The following is an 18,688-nucleotide window of genomic DNA, read 5'->3' as shown; positions in this document are numbered from 1 at the left end:
TACTCTCTCATGTTGTCTGCATTTAGGGGAATTCTGGCCAAAGGTACCATCGCCCTTTGTATTTGCTGCTGCACACAACAGAAAGGGGCTTGGTGTGTATTGTCATTCTCACTTTCAGGGACAGTGCCCTCGGATGCCATCTCAGATTACAGATGTCTTTGCTGTCATAAAACCATGCCGCTTTGTATTGGATTATCATTTTAAGGTATGGAACAAATGTTTAACATTAGGTTTGGGGGCGAAGGTTGACAAGTGAAATGACATACCAAAGCTATTAATACAGAAGCTGCTTTATAATCTTACTAATGACCAATTATAACCACAAAAGAAGAGCTACAATGTCTACGATTGAAAAAGTTAAAAAAAAAATAGAATTGACATTCTCCAGAGTAATGCAGATGAATTAATAAGAAATGTTTTGAGAGCTTATGGATCTCAGACTTCCGTCTAAGGAAAGTGGAGAGGATTTATTTTTCCAGACATAGGCTCTACATGATTAATAAGTTACTTATATAGGATGTGCACGAAGACTCCCAACATTTCTTGGAGCTGCTGTGGTGAGCCATGGTAAAGTAATATAGAACAATAAGGATAGGAATAGTTAATGTTTAGCTGAATTATTTAAGACATGAGAAACAGATCAATGATGAAGAACTGAAATTAACAAAGCCAGGATTATACTCTCTGGGAAAGTTCAATGTTCTAACTTCTAAAACTTCTAAGTACTATTTTTTTCTGGACTCTTATAGTTCATAGACATAAATCTGACCCTATGTAACTTTCTGATTTCCATTATTATTATTTCTCATATTCTGCATAATTTAATTCTAACCATTCAGAGATCAATATATCTTTTTTTTAAACTTATTTTAAAGAAGTAATGCAGGGGTGTATGATAAGTCTCTGTACCTTTCACTCAGTTTTGCTGTGAACCTAAAACTGCTGTACAAAATCAAGCCTATTAAAAAATTAATTGAAGGGTCTCTTCAAAGATACATTAAAATTACATTATACTAAAAATAAGCAGGTGTAAGATTTAGGACAATAGTCTCATTTTTGGCAGGCAAATTGTTTTAAAAATTAGGAGTGAATTTAGCATAAAGTCAATGGAAGGTCATAATTATATTAGTTTTCTAGGCTGTCGTAACAACGGACCACACACTGGGTGGCTTAAGACATCAGAAGTTTATCATCCCACAGTTCTGGAGTCTGGAAGTCTGGAATCAAGGTGTCAGCAGGGCCACGCTTCCTCAGGATCTTGGAGGAGAGAATCCTTTGCTTTTCCTAGTTTCTGGTGGTTTCCCAGCAACCCTTGGTTTCCCTGGCTTGCAGCTGCAGTGCCTCAGTCCCTGCCTCTGCTGTAGGACAGCATTCTCACTCTCGGTCTCTGTTCAAACTGCCCTTTTAAAGATAAGGACACCATGGCCCGGAGCGGTGGCTCACGCCTATAATCCCAGCACTTTGGGAGGCCAAGGCGGGCAGATCACAAGGTCAGGAGATCGAGACCATCCTGGGTTAACATGGTGAAACCCCGTCTCTGCACATGTATACATATGTAACAAACCTGCACGTTCGTGCACATGTACCCTAAAACTTAAAGTATAATAATAAAAAAATTCACTATTGTTATGAAAGTTAAAGTCAGCAGTAGCCATAATTTAGCAGTTAACCTGTCATTAGTGTTTCTATTTTTCTTATTAAATCATATCTTTTGGGCCTCTGGTCAAAAAAAAAAAAATTAGCTGGGCGTGGGGATGGGTGCCTATAGTCCCAGCTACTCAGGAGGCTGAGACAGGAGAATGGCATGAACCCGGGAGGTGGAGCTTTCAGTGAGCCGAGATTGCACCACTGCACTCTAGCCTGGGCGACAGAGTGAGACTCTGTCTCAAAAATAAATAAATAAATAAATAAATAAATAAATAAAGACACCAGTCATATTGGATCAGGGTCCACCCTAATGACCTAATCTTAACTTGATTACATCAGCAAAGATCCTACCTCCAAATAGTATTACCATATTAGCAGATACTGGGGGGCAGTACTTCCCCATGTTAATATCTTTTCATGGGAACACAACTCAACTCATAGCAATAATTAAAATTTAGTTCTTACCTAACAAAATATTGTTTACTTATTTTGGAGGTTGGTGCAGCCTTGGACAAATTTTTTTTTTTTACTCATTTTATTGGAAACACAGGATAAGACACAGAACAATAAAGAGAAACAAAATGCTTTGGCAAAAGACTCTAGAAGACCTAAGTGGGAAAGAAGATTTTCAGAAAAAGTTTTGACATATGCTCTTCAATCAAACCTAGTGTTCCATTTATAAATGTAATTTGGGAGGTTCCAAAGGCCCATGGAGTCATTTAGGGAATGCAAAAGAAGGAACACTATCTAACTTACTTTCTCAGGCCAGTAACATTTTGATATTAAAATAAACAATAACAGTACGAGGCAAGGAAATTTACAAGACAACATCTCATATAAATGTATATAAAAATTATAAACAAAGCATTGAAAACTCAAGTTGAATGCCATATATACGTACATATATAACATGATCATAATAGGTTCGTTTCAGTAATATAATTAGTCCAAGATTTTTAAAGTGTTGATATAATTTAGATCATAAGCTGATTGAAAAAGAAAAAGGTGATTATTTCAGTATTGGCAGAAAAAAACATTCCATGTAAAATGCAACATTTCTCTAGAATTTAAGAAAGGCTGTTAGAATTCTAGGAAAAATGAAACATACTAACTAAATAAAGAACATCTCGAAAATACATTGTAAGCATTAATTGTTAGAAGCATTCCATTTAAAAACATGAATAGACATAAATGGCAGCAACTTCAAAATTGTATTGAAAAGTATAATCAAGACAATAACATAAGAAAAAGATAAAGATCAGAAAGGATAAAACTGCCATATTACTTTTTTTTTGCAAATACTCTATGTAGTAAATGGGAATGAATATAAAGAAAAATTGCTCTTCCAAAGAGAAGAAAAGGTAAAGAAGAAGTCTAACAAGTTGTGCATTGTGTTGTAATGATAATTAAAAGACTTACAGATAGTTATTAAAGAGTGGAGACAACGAACATTCTCAGGTGTAGAAAGATTGAGTAATATTGATAGGTCAGTACTTCCCACAAATGATATACTTATTGTAGTGCCAATGAAGAGCTTAGTAGTGCTTCTTTGTGGCATCAATAGCTGATTTTAAAATTAAACTGGTAAAGCTGATGGCCAAGAGGAACATGGTAGGGTGGCTTGATGTTCCAGTTAGCAACCCTTCCTATAAAGCAAACTTGTCCAACCTGCAGCTTGTGGGAGGCACGCAGCCCAGGATGGCTTTGACTGTGGTCCTATACAAATTCATAGACTTTCTTAAAATACTATGAGTTTGTGATTTTTTTTTTTTTTTAGCTCGTCAGCTATTCTTAGTGTATTTTATGTGTGGCCCAAGACAATTCTTCTTTTTTCAATGTGGCCCAGGGAAGCCAAGAGATTGGATGCCCTGATATAAAGCTTTTAGTAATTAAGACAATAGAATAGAATAGAAAGCCACAAGAAAAAGGGCTCATATATGGAAATATCCTATTTGAAAGAGCTGCAAGAAACATTAGTGAGAAGTGAGGACATATTCAGTAAGTGGTGCGATACCAAGTGGCTACCCTTGGATTAAAAATGAGTATGGATTCTGATCTCATCTCATATATGAAAATCAATTCCAGATAGATATGGGAATTAAATCTGAGAGGCAAAATTTTAACTTCACAAAAAATAAAAGAGAATATCTCTATGGCATTGGGGAAAGAAAGAAATTTTTAGTAAGGTACAAAAAATTGTAAAATTGATATAAAAATTGATAAAATAACCTTAAGATTAAGAAAATATTTTCATCAGAATCTAACATAATGAGAATGATTAAAAGCACCACAAATACAAGGAATACATTTGGACATAGATCACAGTATTAGCATTCAGAATATATAGAGAATTAACAGTAAAAAAAAAAACCAATTAAAAAAGGGTAAAAAGTATAAATACACATTTCACGTAAGAAAAAAACTAAATTTTCAATCAACACGTAGAAGATATTCAATTGTATAATTAATTAGGAAGATCCAGAATCATAATGAAACACCATTTCACACCCCTCAGATTACCAAAAATTTTTTGAAAAAGACGTATTTTCAGGTTAGCCCTAGGAAAATAATTGTCCCTTACTTGTAAATCTCTCACCACAGCCTTTTCCAAATCTGTAAGGTCAACAAAGAGAACACAAAATAACAAATGACTCATACCTTCAATTAGTGAGACACAGAAAATGGCATGAGTTTCAATGGCAAGTTTGAAAATAAGTTATCGGAGCTGCCACTGGAAATCCACGTTCACTGGAAGTTTGTGGATTGGGAAAAAGAAAGGTAAGCTAATTTAAAAAATCTCCATGGACAAAGAAATGGGAAAGACGGAAGAAAAAATACAGAAAAGGCTGGGGCGTCCTGGCACTGTGGCAAGAGGAGTCCTTGAGCCCGGGAGCTTGAAGCTACAGTGAGCTGTGATTGTGTGTCCGGAATTGGTGGGTTCCTGGTCTCACTGACTTCAAGAATGAAGCCGCAGACCCTCGCGGTGAGTATTAACAGTTCTTAAAGGTGACATGTCGGGAGTTTGTTCTTTCTGATGTTCGGAGTTTCTTCCTTCTGGTGGGTTCATAGTCTTGCTGGCTTCAGGAGTGAAGCTGCAGACCTTCGCGGTGAGTGTTACAGCTCTTAAGGCGGCACGTCTGGAGTTGTTCGTTCCTCCCGTCCTGTCCCAGTGGGTTCCTGGTCTTGCTGGCCTCAGCAGTGAAGTTGCAGATCTTCACAGTGAGTGTTACAACTCATAAAGGCAGTGCACACCCAAAGAGTGAGCAGCAACAAGATTTATTGCAAAGCGCAAAAGAACAAATCTTCCACACAGTGGAATGAGACCCCAGGGGGTTGCCACTGCTGGCTGGGGCAGCCTGCTTTTTTACCCTTTTCTGGCCCCACCCACATCCTGCTGATTGGTCCATTTTACAGAGAGCTGATTGGTCTGTTTTGACAGGGTGCTGATTGGTGAGTTTACAATCCCTGAGCTAGACACAAAAGTTCGCCAAGTCCGCACTAGAGTAGCTAGACACAGAGCAGTGATTGGTGCATTTACAAACCTTGAGCTAGACACAGGGTGCTGATTGGTGCATTTACAAACCTTGAGCTATACACAGTGCTGATTGGTGTATTTAAAATCCCTTAGCTAGACATAAAGGTTCTCCAAGTCCCCACCAGATTAGCTAGATACAGAGTACTGATTGGTGCGTTTACAGACCTTGAGCTAGACAGAGTGCTAATTGGTGTATTTACAATCCCTTAGCTAGACATAAAGGTTCTCCAAGTCCCCACTCCACTCAGGAGCCCAGCTGGCTTCACCCAGTGGATCCCGCACGGGGCCTCAGGTGGAGCTGCCTGCCAGTCCCCTGCCCTGCTCCTGCACTCCTCAGCCCTTGGACAGTGGATGGGACCTGGTGCTGTGGAGCAGGAGCAGGCAGTGGCGCTCGTCCGGGAGGCTGGGGCTGTGCAGGAGCCCACGATGTGGGGGAGGCGGGCTGCAGGTCCCCAGCCCTGCCCCGCAGGGAGGCAGCTGAGGCCCCGCGAGAGTTCGAGCGCAGCGCTGGCCAGCCGGAACTGCTGGGGGACCCGGCGCACCCTGCGCAGCTGCTGGCCCGAGTGCTAAGCCCCTCACTGCCTGGGACCGGTGGTGCCAGCGGGCTGCTCTCAGTGTGCGCCAGCTGAGCCCATGCCCACCCGGAACTCGCGCTGGCCCGCAAGCACCCTGCGCAGCCCCGGTTCCTGCCTGCACCTCTCCCTCCACACCTCCCTGCAAGCTGAGGGAGCCAGCTCCGGCCTCCTTCAGCTCAGAGAGGGGTTCCCACAGTGCGGTGGTGGGCTGAAGGGCCCCTCAAGGGTAGCCAGAGTGGGCTCTGGCTACTGAGGCTGAGGAGGCAGCGACAGCGAGTGAGGGCTGCCAGCACGCTGTCACCTCTCAATTGCACCACTGCAGTCCAGCATGGGCGAGAAAGTGAGACCCTGTCTCTTAAAAAGAAAAAAAAAAAAAATCCCCTGGAAGGAAAAACTCCACCACCAAGTACTAAGTTGTCAAGTGAAATTCTGGAAACCTGGAAGTTATCAACACCAGTTACAAATCTGAGAGTGTCCAGAAATGGCTTTGGCTTTGTGTGTGTGTGTCTGTGTGTGTGTGTGTGTGTAGAGAAAGGGTATAGTGCCCCTTCAGATTTGATGGTGACATTAAAGCAGAATGAAATGAAATTAAGGATGCTCTAGCACTTAAAGAGGAACAAGGCTGGGCGCGGTGGCTCACGCCTGTAATCCCAGCATTTTGGGAGGCTGAGGAGGGTGGATCAGGAGGTCAGGAGATCGAGACCATCCTGGCTAACACGGTGAAACCCCGTCCCTACTAAAAATACAAAAAATTAGCCGGGCATTGTGGCGGGCGTCTGTAGTCCCAGCTACTCGGGAAGCTGAGGCAGGAGAATGGCGTGAACCCAGGAGGTGGAGTTTGCAGTGAACTGAGATCCTGCCACTGCATTCCAGCCTGGGGGACAGAGCAAGACTCAGTATAAAAAAAAAAAAAGAGAGAGAGAGAAGAGAAGCAAAACATGTTAACTCTCACTTCTCCCCATCATCACCAAAACAGACATCAAAAAGACTGTACTTCCCTGTAGTGAAAGAAGAGTATGCTACCCAACCAGAAATTCATTTCGTGAAATGCATAGGAATTAAAAGAGAGAGAGAGAGAGAGATTTGTATTTCAAATAAAGCTATGTAACAAGAAAACAGAAATGCAAATCAAAACATTTCAGAGGAAAAATCTCTCAGAAAAAGAATTGAAACAGGAGGAAACAATAACACAACCTTCAAACCGGAATTAAACAGCACTCAAACATTCAGGCAGGCACTTAGAAATCTAAAAAGTCCATCTATTATCGGAAACCAAGAAGGAGAAAGTGGGGAAGGGCAGCAGTGATGAGAGTTGACTTACAAAATAAAGTAAAATGGAATAAGTTACAATGTGTCGAGGAATAATATGCCTGTCTGTTCCAGGCTGTACAGCTCTCCAGGTGACATTGAAAATTTTGATATGCTTCTTGTCGATGTATGAATTGTACATCCATTTTGGATAGCAGTTTGGCATTGTCTTTTAAAATTGAAGATATACATATGGATATCTATCATAGAGTAATTCCGTGTACTCATTATGGGAATATGAATCATACATCAATTTCATATAGCAGTTTGGCATTAACTATTAAAATTGAAGACACTATACTCTGCCCTCAGAATTCTAGCTCTTGCACAACATAATCTAGAGCAGGGATCTGCAAACCACAGCCAAGTGGCCAAATCTGACCTACTTTTCTAATTTTGTAAATAAAGTTTTATTGGAACACAACTATGTCTGTTTGTTTATATGTTGTCTATGGCTGCTTTTATGCAAAACAGGAGTTGGGTAGTTGCAACAGAACCCACAGTTGTTCCACAAAGCTGAAAATACTGGCTCTCTGGCCCTTTATGGTAAAAATTTGCTGACGCCACCTAGTCTAGAGAAACTCTTGTGCATATGAAGAAACGTAGAGAATGTTCATAGTGTAAAAGTTGAAAACCTCACAAGTATTCATCACCAGTGTAACTAAACTAAATTGGAATGGTTTCCAGTAATAGACTGTTTACTATACAGCAGAGAAAATGAAGAAAGTACAAATATATGCAACCACACAATTGCGTCGCCAAGTAAACTGTTGAGTGAGAAAAAGGAAGTATGAATACTATATTTCCATTTGTGACAAGGTTAAAACATGCAAACTAAACTATTTGTAGTTTAGGGAATCATATGTATGAAATAAAACAAGGGACAAGTTAAGTTGGTGTCACGTTTGTCATTAGAGTACAGAAAAAAAAACAATCAGAGTGGCTCCTACTGGGAGTGTCAAGCATATGGACATATTTTCTTTCTCTGGTGAGCCAAGGCTGTTGGCTTATAATCAACATTTGCATTGTGCTTTTTTGTTTGTTTGTTGTTTTCAAAAATTGCTTCAAATCTTAGATCAAATACTTATTGCCTTTTTATCAAGAGAAAACTTACCTAACACTATTATCTTATCATCTCCGCAAATTATGATTTTCTATTGACTTTTTAGCATACCTAGCATATACACGGATGTGGACATTTCTCAATGCTGAATTGTTAATTTTCTATGTATTTCTGAAGGAATTAGCTAGATGCATTTATACATGACATAACACACACACACTTGCATATATATATATACAGTTATACTCCATATGTTTAGAGAATAATTATAAAGAATTGCACAGGGAACATTGCATGAGGCTTGGTGTCATATGTCCTTGGTTAGGTTATGACTCTGCCTCCTGCCTATGGGGTGATCCCTGAGGGTTCCTTCATTTGAGTGCTTTCCCCCGTGAAATGAGAATACAGTAATCATATCTACTTTTCTTTTTTTGGGTGGATAAAATAATGCTTGGTGGTCATTCACATAAGGAATATTTTCAATTTCACTTCCAGTCTCAGGCGTGTGCTGTCTGCCTGTCTCTGTTCCAGGTTGTACGGCTCTCCAGGTGACATTGACCTCTGGCCCGCCCTTATGGTTGAAGACCTGATTCCCGGTACGAGAGTGGGACCAACACTTATGTGCCTGTTTGTTACCCAGTTTCAGCGGCTAAGAGATGGAGATAGGTGAAGGATTATCTGTTATACTTATTAAATATCACAAAAGTTGTTTTTGACCCAAAATGTATATGTTTAACATTGTGATTCATATTTTTATGATTTAATGCATATTGAGTATAATAAATATCAGACAGCATTAGGTGATTGGTGATTGAGAGGATGAAGGCTAGATGGACTACGTTGTGCTTAAATCTGAGTCTCACCACTTACAGCTGTTTAACTTTAGACATGTATCACTCAGAACCAGGTTCCTCATCTGTAAAGTGTGAATAACCATTGTACCTATTCCATAGGACGTCTGCAGCCTTCAATGATGTTGAGAAGGAAGGAATTGATAGCAGCCTTGAGATTCCCTCCCTTCATTCTCATGGAGGAAGATCTGATGACCCTAGACCAGATCTCCTTTTAAATTACATTATGAGGGCATTTACAAGTGGAAAGATAACTGGGAACTCTTCTCTAAAATGTCTTGGTTTATCTAAAGTGTTCATTGTAAATAAATTTAATCATGAAATAATGGGAAACAGCAGGCTGGAGAATGTAAGTTAGTCATGTAATCTGTTTACTGTTCCAAGACTAACCAAGAATAAAAACCAAGAAATACAAACCTAAGCAGCCTCTCCTGAGTGGACACGTGCTCTTCTATTGCTTGGAATCAAGTATGTTCCAGGGCATGGTATCTTCTGAATCATTAGTGAAGCTTAGTGTTGAGTAAGATCTAGGAATCTTGTGAATCTGTTTGACAATATAACCTTTTGTATTATTTCAGAGACGATGTATATAAGACTTGAAACAAAGCCCAGAGCTTAGTTTTTAATTAAAGTTACAATAAAAATTATTCTATACTTTAAATCCCTTCCCTTTACAAATTATAGAGAAAGTAGCAAAGGATTTAATTCCCTTTATTGCACATTGGTAACAATTAATAGCATATTTCATTAATTTTTTAAAATCATTTTTAACACTGAATTTCTTGACTCACATAATTGGGTTAATGTGCTCAATTGGCAATAGTTTAAAAATATGTGCAGTCAAAGACTGAAAATAATTGAAAAAGCTTCAGTTTGGGGGTTAAGCTGTCTTCCCCATATACATTAGTTTGCCAGGCTGTTGTGACAAAGTCCCATAGCTTGGATAGCTTAGACAACAGAAATTTGTTATTCTTACAATTCTGGAGGTTAGATGCTGATCAAGGCATCAACAGGATTGATTCCTACTGGGGCATCTCTTCTGGCTTGTATATGGCATCTTCTCCCTGTGTCTTCACGTGGTCTTCCCTCTGTTATCTATGTCCACATTTCCTTTTCTTATAAGGACACCAGACATACTGGGTTAGGGCTCACACACGTGATCTATTTTTACCTTAAATACCTATGTAAAGGCCCTGTCTCCAAATAGAGTCACCTTCGAAGGTACTGGGGCATAGGACTTCAACATATACATTTTAGGGGGAAACAGCTCAGTCCATAACATCAAGATAGCGGCAAGAAGTCTTTTTCCCTACCATCTTAATTTCCTGCTCTATACTCAGCACAAAAAAGTGCTTGGCATATGATATTCAAATATTTACTGAATGAATGAACCCAAGGATTGACTTTGCTGAATGTACCCAAAGATTGACTTTAATAGTTCTTTCATTTAAAATTGATTGTATCCTTTCATTTAAAATTGAATGTGCTTATTCTAGCTAGTTGATGGATATAACCAAATAGTATATATTAATTATCAAAAGTGCTCTTTTCTTTTTAGGCAAACATGTTAATGCTACATTGCTCAGACAGTTTCTAAGGTTAGTTCATGGAATTTAAATGTAACAATAGGGCTAGGTGCGGTGGCTCACGCCTGTAATCCCAACAGTTTGGGAGGCCGAGGTGGGCAGATCACTTGAGGCCAGGAGTTCAAGACTAGCCTGGCCAACATGGCGAATCCCCGTCTCTAGTAAAGATATAAAAATTAGGCAGGCATGGTGACAGGAGCCTGTAATCCCAGCTACTTGGGAGGCTGAGGCAGGAGAGTTGCGTGAACTCGGGAGGTGGAGGTTGCAGTGAGCTGAGATCATGCCACTGCACTCCAACCTGAGCTACAGAGTGAATGAGACTCCGTCTCAAAAAATAATTAAAAATTAAAAAAAATTTAAAATGTAATAATGGACTTTTCTTATTTGGAGTAAAACCTTAGAAAACTTTCCTTTGAATCATTTTGTAAAGCTTGAGTAGAAAGTGATAGTTCAGAAGCATGTGATTTAAGAATGTTGTAAATATTGGAGAGAATTAAAAGGATACTCAGTTGGAGAACAAGCATAATTCTTTCAGTATGTGTCTTTTATGTTGAGCTCTTCTTGGTGCATTGTGGCTGTTTGACATGCAGCTGAGTTCTCAGGCCACAGACCCACGACAATGTTTTTTTTTGGTTGACTACCAGGTTCTGGTATGAAAACCCTGGAGTATTTACCCCGGCACAACTCACTCAGCTGAAGCAGGCGTCCCTGGGCCGGGTGCTTTGTGACAATGGTGACAGCATTCAGCAAGTGCAGGCTGATGTCTTTGTAAAGGCAGAATACCCACAGGATTACCTGAGCTGCAGCGAGATCCCGAAGGTGGACCTGCGAGTGTGGCAAGACTGCTGTGCAGGTCAGTAATAATGCAATGAGCACGATCTGGATTGATGTGCATGTTCTCATGCTTGAATTGTTTTCAGTGGTAAAGATTATGCAATTTAAAGAAGGATATGCAAAAAGCCAACAACACAGAACTTTCCTTTTGGAAATCTGACAGATGATGAAGGGGTGGACACCAGGAAAAAGAGAGGCTCCCAACCTGCCCATCCTCTTCCATTCCACACTAACCTTGTTAGAATGGGGACACTTGCTGGCAAAACTGGCCTCTGCCTTCTTACTGCATTTCAGATTTCTGCACCAAAGATCAAATGCCAATCACTTGGTACTGACTATATCTACTTCTTGGGGTTCATCTAACAAAAGAGAAATGAAAGTTTGTAGTAACTTGGCTAACTTAGGCTATTCATTCTTCATAAGATGTTGCAGTAGTGCTCATTGGAAGTACAAGGAAATTTTGATAGAGTCAGGAAAAAACTTTCCCTAATGGCACAACAGAATTGGTGATATCTACAACATCACCGTTTACGAACCAAACTTTCCCTAAGGTGCTTCTATAAGCATCTGTTTTGTTCTCACAATATCCCTTTAGAAATGTGGATTTCTTTCTCCTTTGAGGAAAGTGTGGCTCAAAAATATTAGATGACTTTCTCAAAGTCCAAAGATGAGTAAGTGGTGGAGCCAGGGCCAGAGAAAAGATGTATTGTTTGTTGAAACCTAGAGATGAACTGAGGACTTGATGATTCTGGAGCAGAACATGCTGACGTCTTCACAGGTGAGCAGGTGTCTGTCACATGGAGGATACTTGCAGCTCCTCTGGACGCCAATGACACAAGGGCCACCATAGCCTCATGCTTGCTCTGTGTAGTGGCCATGGGCCTGGGAGTTCTGATGTTCTCTGGGACTGAAATGATCATTCTCAGTACCTAAGTAGTACTAGAGATTTGTTGTCAGGGGAGGAAATTGAAAGCCACTGCTAGAAGTGTGATAGAACACTGGCCGGGTGCGGAGGCTCACGCCTGTAATCCCAGCACTTTGGGAAGCCAAGGTGGGTGGATTGTTTGAGGTCAGGAGTTCAAGACCAGCCTGGCCAACATGGCGAAACCCCATCTCCACTAAAAATACAAAAATTAGCCAGGCGTGATGATGGGTACCTGTAATCGTAGCTACTTGGGAGGCTAAGGCAAGAGAATCGCTTGAACCCTGGAGGCGCAGGTTGCAGTGAGCCCAGATTGTGCCATTGCACTCCAGCCTGGGTGAAAGAGCCAGACTCAATGACACCTGAGTCACGGTTGTCTTTTTCACTGTGGTGGTGCTTTATCAGACACAGCAAAAAGGAATGTGGTACTCCGGGGAGGGTGGCATTCTTTCCCTTACCTCAAGTTCTTAGTGATTAGATCCAGGAATAATGAAATAGTCCCCCCTCTTCAGAATGTTGGAGGAGCAGAGAGCAATATACAAACCATATAAATGGCAACTTGTAACACTCCTTTGCTTCTTCTCCAATGTCCCTGGGATAGGACATAGGTCCTGCTGAGCAGAGGGAGAGATAGATGGCGTGGCATGGTGTGGGCTGTGATGACCAGAGCGGTGCCCTGCAAGGAAGCAATGGCTCTGTGTAGAGGCCAGGGCTGCGTGCCCATACTGACACATACCATTTCTAGCTCTTCTCACCTCTGGCCATGTGATATGTGATTCATGGATACACCTAGCTCATATAATTGTCCTGAGTCTTTCAAGGTGGTTGTTATTATCCCTGATTTACATATGAGGAAAATAAGGCTCCTGGAAACTAAATCCATTTTCTAAGGTCCCACAGCTGACCTGAAGGCCTCGGCTCTCTCCTCTGTGCGCACCACCACCTGGTAGCACCTGTAGGGTAGGTGCATGGCACAGAGACAGTGAGCAGGCCCCTACCAAGGGGAGTTCCTCTGCTGCCCTCCCCCTATTGCCATTGTTCCACGTTGAAGACTCGGAGGAGGGCTCCTCTGGTTATTTAAATGGTAATGAATCTGCTGTGGGCAATGTTTGTTATGGAAAATGCAATGCAAGGATGTAACAGACCAGAGGAGGGTTGGGGTCTTGAGTTTGTGCAGCGTTCTTATCAAGATCTGTGGTCCCAATCAATAATAAGAATACTCTTTCTCTGTGAGTGTCTTTAAAAAATGTCTGAAAATTAATAAGCCAGCAGTAAACATCTACTCCTTAACTGGATACAAACATATAGTGTTTTTTTTTTTTATGGCACTATAAAAATGCTCAGAAGTCATGTCAGTAGCAAAATTACCTAAAGATATGAATATGCCTGATGTAGTTCCAATCCTAATGTAATGTTTGTAATGAGAACCATTACAAATGGATACATGTGTATTTTTCCGTGTACTTTCTGACTAACAAGCGTGGATTTTTCAGAAAAATTAAAAGACAGTTTAAAATGAGTGGCTTAACAAAAGGTATTTAGTAACTGCTCAAAAGTGGACCACTTTCTTATGGGATGGGCTTCTTACACTTCCCAATTAACAGAAACATTGCTCTATGTAGATTAGAGGCCTGCTGGAACATTCAGATCTCTGAGGAACTAGTTTCTAGACTGTGGCTCCGTAGTTTCAGGTAGGTTATACATTTTAATGGTCTGAGTTAAGTAAGGCACTTGAGAAGTGCTGGTATTGACTACATTGAGTCCATCCCTGAGACCTGAAGTTGCGAATTTCCCAAACAGAGAAGGTGTATTAAAGGACCTAGAAACTATGTCACTACTCAGTACACTTCTCTTTGTTGTGTGTTCATTCATGTTGTATTAATAGATTTCTTCCCTCTCCTTTGCTAATCTCACTCTCGGACTAAAATAAGTGATGGTGTTTAAATGATTTATTTATTTATTTTTATTTTTATTTTTTTTGAAACAGAGTCGTGCTCTGTTGCCTAGGCTGGAGTGCAGTGGTGCAATCTCGGCTCACTGCAACTTCTGCCTCCCAGGTTCAAGTGATTCTCCTGCCTCAGCCTCCTGAGTAGCTGTGACTACAGGCCCGCACCACTGCGCCTGGCTAATTTTTGTATTTTTAGTAGAGACAGGGTTTCACCATGTTGGCCAGGCTGGTCTTGAACTCCTGATCTCAAGTGATCTGCCTGCCTCAGCCTCCCAAATTGCTGTGATTACAGGTGTGAACCACCATGCCCAGCGGATTTAATTGTTTTAACTGGCATTATCCTAGAGTAAAATAGAGACCTCCGTTTGGGATGTAAATGGCCACTCCAAGCAGTCCTAGTGGTTCATTTTGTTAGAATGAAATGTATGATTAAATTGACCCTCAGCCCTTTATGTTGTTTTTAAAGAATAATTTTATTTTCAACAGGGCTATTTTTTTTCTCATTTTTTGTTTCCCATGAATAATAGCCTACTGATTAATACTGATACCAGCATCTTCCAAATTTAACTACATTTTTTTAAAATCCTGGAGAAACTCTTCTCCTAAATTCCTAAACACATTGAAATGGACTCTGAGTCTGTTTAAACAGTGATAATATAAATGCAGTCAAGATTTACATCATTATATCTTGTTATTCTTTGTAGGTAGAAGGCATGAGATCTAAATAATGGAGCTGGGATTTCTGTCACTTAGCTGTAAGGCTATGGGTTTGTATGGGTGATCAAACTGGAAAAAGTTGGGGTGTTAAGGACTTGGTTTGTAGTTTTCGTGTCATTTATTATGTTTGATGAAGAATTTTGTTATCCACCATTTTGTTTTGTTTTGTTTTGTTTTGAGATGGAGTTTTGCTCGTTACCCAGCCTGGAGTGCAATGGCGTGATCTTGGATCTTGGCTCACTGCAACCTCTCCCTCCCGGGTTCAAACGATTCTCCTGCCTCAGCCTCCCAAGTAGCTGGGATTACAGGCCTGTGCCATCAGACCTGGCTAATTTTTGTATTTTTAGTACAGACGTGGTTTCTCCATGTTGATCAGGCTGGTCTCAAACTTCTGACCTCAGGTGATCCACCCGTCTCGGCCTCCCAGAATGCTGGGATTATAGGCATGAGCCACTGCACCCTGTGGCCCTATCCACAGTTTTTAACCCATGAATTTCAGTTTCTCTTCAAACTATTCTAAAACAGCATGGTGTTTTTGTTTTTCTTTTTGCCCTTAACTAAATCCATTGTTGTGCTTTTTTTTTCATAAATTTCCTCAAGTCATTCTATGTATCTGTTATATAAGTAATTCCTTTAAAATATTGCTTAGTATTTAATGGATAGGATTGTATATACCAAAATTCATGCAGCCATACTTTGCATATCAGGGCTTATATGTCCATAGGCTAGGTTCTTATAGAATTCCCAAAGTAAAGTTGCTGAGGTACAGGATATAGGCTTTTTAATGAAAAAAAGTGTTGTCAGATTTATTTCTAAAAAGATAAACATGACGATTCCACAAACAATTATATTAATACCCACTTTATTTCCCCACCAGCAATTGGTAATATAGCCCTTGGTTTTTTGATAGTGCAGTGAGTAAAAACTTAATTATCTCAAGTTCATTTTAATTTTCATTTCTCTGTTAGTGTGTTTAAACAGCTTTTTCCATGGTTTTTGGTTTTGGGGATTGGCTGTGTGCATTGTGTGTTCATAGTCTTTGTCCTTTAATCAATCTGTATGAGCTCTCTGCAAATGCTGTGTGTTAACAATGGTGAGGGTGAACATCCCAGGATTGCCACTAAATTGAAACGGTTTCATCATTTACCCAGCAGCAACGTACTTGCTTCCTTTTATGTGAATTTTTTTTTTCTTTGAGACAAGAGTCTTGCTCTGTCGCAAGGCTGGAGTGCAGTGGTGCGATCTCAGCTTATTGAAACCTCCACCTCCCAGGTTTAAGCGATTCCCCTGCCTCAGCCTCCAAAGTAGCTGGGACTACAGGTGCCCACCACCACACCCAGCTAATTTTTGTATTTTTAGTAGAGAAGGGGTTTCACCATGTTGACCAGGAAGGTCTTGAACTCCTGACCTTGTGATCTGCCTGCCTCGGCCTCCCAAAGTGCTGGGATTACAGGTGTGAGCCACCACACCCGGTTTATTTGAATTTTTTTATGCTTAAGAAGATTTCTTTCAGTCCCTTGGTCCTCTCTGTAACAAAGTAGCTGCTGCATTTCACCTGTGCTGCTCCTTCTCCCTGTGCACTGCCCACTGTCAGGTACTACTGTACAGAGGGCTTTCTTTAATTTAGTTACTTCATTTACTGTTATTTAGAGCTTCCCTCTTCAAATTAGCCTTATTTATTTTTCCCATTATTTGCATATGCATTATATACATAAATACGTAAAACGTATCTTCTATGTCTGTATACATGTATAGGTGTGTACACATACAGATGTGTACATTGTTAAAAACCTTAGACAAATTAAATTTAACAGACTTTACTTGACAAAGGGCAGCCTCCTGAGCCAGAACAGGCTCAGAGAGACTCCAGCACAGCCACGTGGTGGAAGAAGATTTATGGACAGAAAAAGAGAAGCAATGTACGGAAAACAGAAGTGAGGTTCAGGAACAGCCAAATTGGTCACAGCTTGGGCTTTGCCTTATTTGAACCCGATTTGAAGAGTTGGCTGCCTTTGATTGGCCAGCTGATTATGAGGCTCAGCTGGCACAGGAGTTGATTACAGTCTGTTTGCGCTTCAAGTCAGGTTCACTATGCCCAGACATCTTTAGGCCAAACTTAAAATATGTAAGGAGGCAGCTTTGGGCCAAGCTTAATTTAGCAATTTCCCTCTTTTGGTCATCCTCTCAATTTTGGGAGATAGACCAAAACTTTAGGAATTAATGTCACTCTGTCATCATCATAAATGTCAAGTAATTTTGTGTGTGCATGAGGGTTACAGTAGGGGCAGCCTTCTTTTGTTGGAATCTACTGTTCACAGGGGGAAAAAATGGTCACTTTAGGACCTATCTCCTTCCTTAAAGTTTCAGTTTGGTTATGCTGCATTTAGCATAAGTGCCTCCATTTTGCTTTTGTCTGGTTTGTTGGGGCCTAGTGCAGGAGCTCAGTCCAAAACAATGACCTCCCATAATTTTGTTTAAAAACTTCCTCTCCCTTTTTGGTAAGGTTCTCACTTAGGTGAGCATGTGACCAATACTTAGGGCCTTATCACCACTCTCAGTTACCATCGTTTTGGGTTTTCTGTCTCAGCATATCACTCACAGGCTACGATGTTCTCATGATCACATGTTTCTTTGAGTTTTTGTCATTCCAGTTGAAGAAAGGCCATTTGACATTCTACAGATGGCTGCATGCAAACGTTTAAAATTTTTGAGAGAATACAACACAGCAGGGAGACTACTGTTATGATTATCAGGAGGATAATACCAAGAGCTTGGAGTATGCTCCTTACCTGGGGTCCCATAAACCAAACCAACCAAATAAAATCAAATAGATCAAAGAATGTGCTAGGTAAAGAATCTACTCACTTTAACCAAGCAGTCTATTCATTAATTCCTTACAACTGGATCTCTGTAATACCTGATGTGATGTATTTCTCCATGGGTGACAAGAAGTGCCAACAACTACACAGACACTTCTCTGTTAATCACTAAGTGATCTAGAGCAATTTTATTATTTAGCACAACTTTCAAAGGAGCATTTAAAGTCTGTTGTATAACTGGCTGGGCCTGGTGGCTCAAGCCTGTAATCCCAGCACTTTGGGAGGCCGAGGTGGGCAGATCACTTGAGGCCAGGAATTTGAGGCCAGGCTGGCCAACACAGTAAAACCCCATCTCTACTAAAGTACAAAAATTAGCTGGGTGTGGTGGGTGCCTGTAATCCCAGCTACTTGGGAGGCTGAGGCAAGAGAATTGTTTGAACCCAGGAGGCAGAGATCTCAGTGAGTCGAGATCATGCCACTGCACTCCAACCTGGGCTACAGAGCGAGACTTCATCTCTAAAATAAAATAAAGAAAAAAAAAAGTCTGTTGTATAACATAGCATTTACAGTATTATCTGCTATAAGAGCCTATCATGAGGGATAAATTTCTAATCATTGCTTCATTTACTCCAAACCATGGGAAAAGAAACCTAACAAAAGATGCCCATTTGGAAGAGTGAAGTCTTCCTATTGATTTACTCCATAACCGATGGCAGCAATGTTCTCTTTAACCTATGATGTAGGTTAAGAGGAGGGTATCCGTGTTCTGTTTCTGACTGATTATGAGACAACAAATGTACCATGAACATTTCTCACTTACACTGGCCCTTCATCTTCCATCTATCAAAGCATAAAGTTGTCTATGTATATAAGGCTGGCTTCA

At 40.5% G+C, this 18,688-nt stretch overlaps 1 protein-coding gene across 4 annotated transcripts in view; it reads left to right on the top strand.

Moving 5' to 3' along the window:
- PXDNL (peroxidasin like) overlaps positions 1-18,688 on the top strand; it is a 497,888-nt gene that overhangs the window by 434,157 nt on the left and 45,043 nt on the right. For 3 of the 4 annotated variants that reach the window (XR_010159545.1, XR_010159546.1, XM_519754.8), the window contains exons 18-19: positions 8,660-8,794; positions 11,210-11,418. Coding sequence is in view for 2 of the 4 variants with exons in the window: in XM_519754.8 (XP_519754.6) it covers positions 8,660-8,794; positions 11,210-11,418 (344 nt within the window). In the remaining 2 variants the exon portion in view is untranslated. The other variant, XM_063817092.1, reaches the window with a different exon arrangement.

This window comes from Pan troglodytes, chromosome 7 (assembly GCF_028858775.2).
Source record: "Pan troglodytes isolate AG18354 chromosome 7, NHGRI_mPanTro3-v2.0_pri, whole genome shotgun sequence".
In the NCBI taxonomy this organism is placed as follows: Eukaryota; Metazoa; Chordata; class Mammalia; order Primates; family Hominidae; genus Pan; species Pan troglodytes.
This window is presented reverse-complemented; position numbering and strand designations above follow the sequence as displayed.